Raw genomic sequence first — 6,357 nt, forward strand, 5'->3', positions numbered from 1 at the left:
GCTCGATTCTAAATGAATAACAATTCAACATTTGTCGTATTATTTGTTATCACAAGACAAGTGAATATGATCGATGAAGCTTTTTTAAAATCGTTTTGTTATTTTCTTTTGGAATTGCAAATATTTTCTCACAACAATTTTAAAATAAGTGGTGTTGAAAAAGGCATCATTATGTGAATGAAAATTTGTCATAAACTCTTCTCTGAAATTATCATGTGCTCACAAGAGTCAAAAATTTCACCAAAGGTCTTTTTTCAAAAACTACCTAATCTCAACCAACAATATTATATATGACAAATCTCATCTCAAAGATGATCTTACTCTTGTAAATAACCAACACAGAGCAACAAATCATTATCGAACTCTTGCCGAGCTAAGCGACCGCTCTGATTTGTATTAAACGAGCACACCTAAATAAATCTCAGAGCAATCAAATATTGTATTGTTCTGAGATAAATAAGTTTCGAGTAAACAGTATGGCCAACTGAAGTCACAACACAAATAGTGACCCAAACCACCCCAAACTTATACCTGTCATTATTCGTCTTTACGATTTTGTGAACATACCATAAAATCACAACCTAACCTAGAAGCGCGCGTCCGGTTCTTTGCAAGACTCGTGTGTGTAGCGTATAACGTGTTTGATATCACGTTTTTTGAATAGCGGCTTTCGAAAGTAAATTTTAAGTAAGTATTACTATATATTTTATTTAAATCAATGTGAACGTGTATGATCAGAGTGCTTGCTGAATATTTTCGATTTGTTCAATGTGTATTCATTTATATTGTTTTCTTTGCAGAAATGACTGACGTAGAACCTAAAATCTCCAATAAAAGGAAAAGCTTCGGCGGCAAAAAGGAATCGCCGAAGAAACCTAAATTGGAAAATGTGCAGACGCCCAAGAAAGTTCAGACCCCTCAGAAACAGAAAACTCCTCAAGAGCAAAAGGCTCAGAAACAGAAGACTCCTAATCAGCAGAAGGCTTCAGAGTCCCTGAAGACCCCTCAGCAAAACAAATCCGTGCAGAACAGCGTAAAGAAATCCAATAAGAAACAAAAAAAAGAAAATGGCAGCCCTGCAAAATCGTTGAAACCGTTCGGAGGCACAGCCCAGATCGAATCTCCCAAGGTAAAACAGGAGAAAGCCATCAAGAAAGAAGAAAAACCATCGGAAAAGAAAAGGAGGAAACCATTTTTCGGTATTAAGGAAAAGCTCAATTCAAAGGACGAAGCTGTGAAGCAGGAAGTCGCCAAAAGCATCGAAGCTAAACTAAAGCTGATCCAGGCAAGGTCAGAGCTCTCGAAAAGTGCTCTGCGCAGAATGAAACGTTTGAGGAGACTACAGAGGATAGCAACGGGAGAGCAACCGCCCCCACCTCCACAGAAACAGCCCAACGCCAAAGGGGAAGCATCTAAGAGACGCGAAAGGAGAAAAAAGGCTGCTGCCAATACCGCAACTGAAGAAGTGGTGGTCAAGAAAGAAAACTCAAACAATAAAGTCCAACAGGGAGCAAAAAAAGCTCAGCAAGTGAAGGCAAAGAACCAGAAGGCCGCCAAGAAGGTCCCGGTCAAAGCCGAACCGGAATCGGAGGAGGATTCTGACGAAGAAGAAAATGAAGTTGAGCCTCAAGAGGAGAATGATTCCGGAGACGAAGAAGATGATTCTGGGGAAGAGGAAGAAGTGTCTGGAGATGAGGAAGAAGATGATGAGTCTGACGAGGAAGAAGAATCGGAAGATGACGATGAAGAGTCTGAAGATGACGAAGAAGTAGCTGCGCCGCCTCAGGTTAGTAACAAAAATCAAAAGAGGAAGAAGTAATTTGGACTTGAGGTTGAAATTATTTTTAATGTTTGAGTTTTATGTTATTCAATTTAAGGTAATAAAATAAATTTTTTATAAAGTTTCCTGTTGTTTTTTTTTTTAATTTCAATTATTACACTGTATTAGATAACCATTTCTGTGAATGTAATGGTATGTTTGAACTAATCAAAAAGAAGAACTGAGAATGTCGTGAGGTTTTTGTTACAATTCTTGATATTCAATAAGAATATCTCCATCCAAACGTAAACTGAAGTTGCCAATACCTTATGGAGTATCTTACGACAAACTTGCTCTCTTAATATACAAAAAAATTCATGCAACTGGCCAGGTAAAGCATTTTTCAGGGTATCATAAATTGATCTCATATCACTTTAAAATATTTGTCTCATGACAACTAAATAAACATGTAGACAAGCATTTTGTAGCTTCTTAACTCTTCTTAAAAATAGTTTCAACTTGTGTTGTATCAAGCAATTTAATATCCCTTAAGGAATGCTGTTATTTTTTCAAAGTAGATCAAAGGGAGTACCTACAACACGTTCAATTGATTCATCACATTTCTTGCAATCACGATGCCATGATGCTTGATCAATATCAAGACTTACTCTTTGAAACCATATTATAAACTATATTTCAATCCAAGGTTTAGTAAACGTACACAAAAGCATGCGAATGCAATTTTTTACCAGGGCTGCAACGGGGACGAAATATTATTGAATGTAGTTTCAATGTATTTTAATTGGGAATTTTAGAAATACACATTGCAATACCATAACACAAACGGAATTTGGAAAAAATATATATAAAGGGTGACTCAAAAGTACGTATGTAATTAATCTGCTGCTATAAAACAAAAATTTGGATGTTTTTCAGGACTTTCAGTTTTAAGTTCTTATGACGTGGATGTGTTTGTTGGGCGTTATGGTTTAATTCAATTTCTTGGGTTAAAATGTGATGAGTTAATCTTTGAAAATAAATGCAAAAACAGCAATTTCAATCTTCAAAGTGAAAGAAATGCAAATATTCATATTGAGTAACGATTATTTTATTAACTGTTGCCATTCTAGTTCGTCAAAAAAACGTGTTACCTTCATTCACATTTATTACAAATTGTTCAGTTTGTTGCTCTACAATTTTGTCTAATTTCTACATTTTTTGCTGCATGTGATCAATGCATTCTTTCCACTTTCCTGACGTGATGGTAGCTATGGCAATATGGAAGATGTTTTTCATGTCAGCAAATTTGAACGTAGTATTATGCTCCGCAACAAAATTTTGTATCAGCCCAAATTATCTCACTGGGATTAAGTTTGAAGCGATATGGTAGTAGCCTTGAAACAATTTTATTTTGAGCTTCAGCCAATTCATCAATAATATATTTATTATTATTTTTACTGTGCTCAATAACTCTTGCTAAAAGTTCCTGTTTTGTTAAGCTCCAAGTATTCACTTGGAGCTGTGTTTACTTGGAGCTGTGTTCACTTCAAGTGGTTCTTGAAAATGGCTCCAAAGTAGAATCCGAAACGTCAAACAGATGAAAATTGCAGACGCTGTTCAAACGGTAGTACATCATATGTATATATGTATAGTACGTAAATCATTCAATTCGTATGAAATGGCCATCACGTTTATCTGACCTCAACCTACTAGACTTTTCATTGTGGAGCTTCATTAAAGATAAGGTATTCGGCTTAACTTTTGGCAATACTGCCGAATCGAAGTAAACAATGAGGAGGGCTTGCATGGCTATGACTCGACAAATGCTGGAAAATTGACATAAAAATACAATTGCAAGAGCGAATATTAGTGTGTTTAAGGAAGGATGGACGGCAATTTGAACATTTAATGAGATATCGCCTAAACTTACACTGAGTTTCTACTATTTGTCTTTGACACCCTATACATGAGGCCAAAGTTTTATTTGTATTGATTTTCAGTCCATGATTCTCCGAGTATAGGAATGTTTTGTGCAAATCTCGTATACAATGGCTACAAAAATCTATGAGAAAACTAGAAGGCTTTTGGCTTATCATCAGTATGGTGCAGCCAAGTGCAAGGATGGGCAACACTGGGTTGACAAAAGAAGCACTAATGCAAGCGTAGTCCATCCTTGCACTTAGCTACCTCATACTGATGATGGGATAAAAGCACGAAACGTTTCTATAACAACTAAACTTTTTCTAAGACTTTACAAATGTGAATTGAAAAAAAAGAATTCGTATGTCCACTACCGCAAGGACAGTTTATATTCTGGTTAAGTTAGTATCTCTTGTACTGAGTAACCTGGGTATTCATTCTACTAGTCTACATATGCACTTCAGAAGGGCTGTAGAATATCTATCGCTAGATAAAGCTCAATACGTGCTAGATTAGTTTCAACTTCAACTCTAATGAAAGATCTCGTACTCAGTAAAGTGAAAAAATCCCTCCAATTCTCAAAACTGCATCTTCCACAGGCAAGTTTTCGATAACTCTGAAATATATAGTACATAAAGTCTATTATAATCTAGAGATTAATTAATGTGGATCTATTGCGTAACTGCTCTTGTTTGTTGATAGGCAAAAAAACAGAAAACCGACAAGTCCAAACCACCCAAGGCCGAGAAAAACGCAAAGGAGCCCAAAAACCTCAAAGAGGTGGACTTGGATGACTTGAAGAAAAACGACTTTGTCGCCAAGAACCAAAAGCGGTACGTTGTCTTTGTCGGCAACATCCCGTACGACACGACCAAGCAAGACCTGCTCGAGCTCTTCCAAAAGTGCGGAGAGATCAAGCACGTGAGGATACCCACAGAGAAGAAAGGAGACAGGCCTAGGGGTTTTGCATACGTCGAGGCTGCCAACGAAGAAACCTATCAGGTACACTAGTCAGCATTACAGGTCTTGAGTTTTTAAACGTGTTTACCGAGTCATTTTATTTTGTACAGTTGAAGTCTGAAATTGGTTTAGTTTTCGTAACTTTATTCAAAAGTTCACTATCTGATGTTATTGGGTTGCCCCTTTTCATTAGTCTACTTTAAAATATAATATCTATGTGAATTCTCGTTCAATTTAATCGTGCGTGGGTGGCTCATCGGTGCTCAATCACTGTTCTGAAGTCTCTTGTTGTTGTAGAAGATCCACTTTTCATCACACATGACAATCTGCTCCAAAAAAGGGTTGATTTGGTTGCGCACTTCGTTGCTCCTCTTCGAGACTAAAATCTCCGCTCAAATCACATTTTTATTAATTAACATGCTTTTATTAGCTTCACCTGTATGTATGTATGAATGTTTGTTTGTAACTCTCCTTTTCATTTCATATTTATTTCCGTTTGAATGCTTGGGATCTGTATTTGACAGAATTATCGACATTACTTGATCTATTTGCGGGCAGATGGCGCTGTTCGTAACCTCCTTCGTTTCAGTTATTCATACTTAGTAATGTTATAGTTTTGAATTTTTGTTTTTCCGTACTATAAACGTGTGCCTATTGGGAAAATAAATTATTATTATCATTTTCAGAAATGTCTGTCCAAGCACCATTCGTTTTTGAAAGGTCGCAGAATAAATGTTTTGTACACCCAGTCGGGAAAAAAGAAGGGGGACGACAAAAAGAAGGAAATCAAAGCGAAAAATTTCAAACTGGACGCTCTGCGGAAGAAGGGGATTTTATTGGGTAGCAAAAAAGAGAGCCAAAGGAGATCATTTCGCAGGAAGAAGCAGCATTTGAGTAAGAATGCTGGAGAGGAAGGAAGCTAGGTAGTTAGGTGGGCTGCTTTTTATTTTTATCAGCTGAAGTTTTTATTTTTGTCATACTGACATGTAGTATGTAATTTTTATTAAGGTTATTGAAAATATATGGAACTGAAACATATTTTTGTTATTTTAAAGTGAGAAGAGTTTTGTACATTACCTACTCTTCAAGTAACGAGGATTTATGAGAATGTTTATTCTTTGATGCTTTCTAGGACATTAACCTTACACCTTACTACCACATGTATAATTTGAAAATAGTATACGTGCTTCGTGAATAGTATAATTTAATTTATTGGCAATACCAGTACCATAAATGAACCACTGGTGACGTCACTAGTTCTTGGTGGTGAGCACTGACAAAATGAACAATCCTCTCGACTGTATACTCATCAATCCTATCATTGGATCCTAAGACTTTGACAGTTTGTCACTCAGGAAGAAATAAAAAAACCTGAAACTGCAATTAACAAAATACCCGGTAGTAACTTTTATTTCAGTTGAATATTTTCCTTAATTTCATTATATTTGTATATAAAGAGACAGAACAAATACGTTTCTTATGGGGCAGTGCCCTATAGCTACCCCAAAAACAATTTTACTGTGTCATCTTCAACCAACAAAAAACTACAGTCCATTTCCCCGGGGAATTGAAGATCGCTCAAAAAAAGGAAAACCTACGATGAAACGAAACGAATAGAAAATATCCTGGTAGATGCGGTTTGCCTTGTTTTCATTGGGTTATTATATCAATTCCAATATTTCAAGTATTCAACGAACCGAGACTGTTTAATGGATATC

The 6,357-nt window shown here is 36.3% G+C and overlaps 1 protein-coding gene across 1 annotated transcript; it reads left to right on the plus strand.

Annotated features, from left to right (window-relative positions):
- The first annotated feature begins 531 nt into the window (after positions 1-531).
- On the plus strand, positions 532-5,677 carry LOC111518221 (uncharacterized). The gene is made up of 4 exons (XM_074180809.1): positions 532-687; positions 801-1,786; positions 4,382-4,681; positions 5,326-5,677. Exons 2-4 carry the CDS (start codon positions 803-805, stop codon positions 5,560-5,562), a joined length of 1,521 nt encoding a protein of 506 aa, XP_074036910.1. The 5' UTR covers positions 532-687; positions 801-802; the 3' UTR covers positions 5,563-5,677.
- Positions 5,678-6,357: the final 680 nt, after the last annotated feature.

Source organism: Leptinotarsa decemlineata, unplaced genomic scaffold (assembly GCF_025532065.1).
Source record: "Leptinotarsa decemlineata unplaced genomic scaffold, Ldec_3_MD MMD2_tig00026307_RagTag_RagTag, whole genome shotgun sequence".
Classification (NCBI taxonomy): Eukaryota; Metazoa; Arthropoda; class Insecta; order Coleoptera; family Chrysomelidae; genus Leptinotarsa; species Leptinotarsa decemlineata.

Excerpts from the sequence above, each read along its gene's own strand:
- LOC111518221 (XM_074180809.1), top strand. The coding sequence starts at position 803 with ATGACTGACGTAGAACCTAAAATCTCCAATAAAAGGAAAAGCTTCGGC. Across the intron at positions 1,787-4,381 it reads AAGTAGCTGCGCCGCCTCAG|GCAAAAAAACAGAAAACCGA; the intron begins GTTAGTAACAAA and ends GTTTGTTGATAG. Across the intron at positions 4,682-5,325 it reads CCAACGAAGAAACCTATCAG|AAATGTCTGTCCAAGCACCA; the intron begins GTACACTAGTCA and ends TATCATTTTCAG.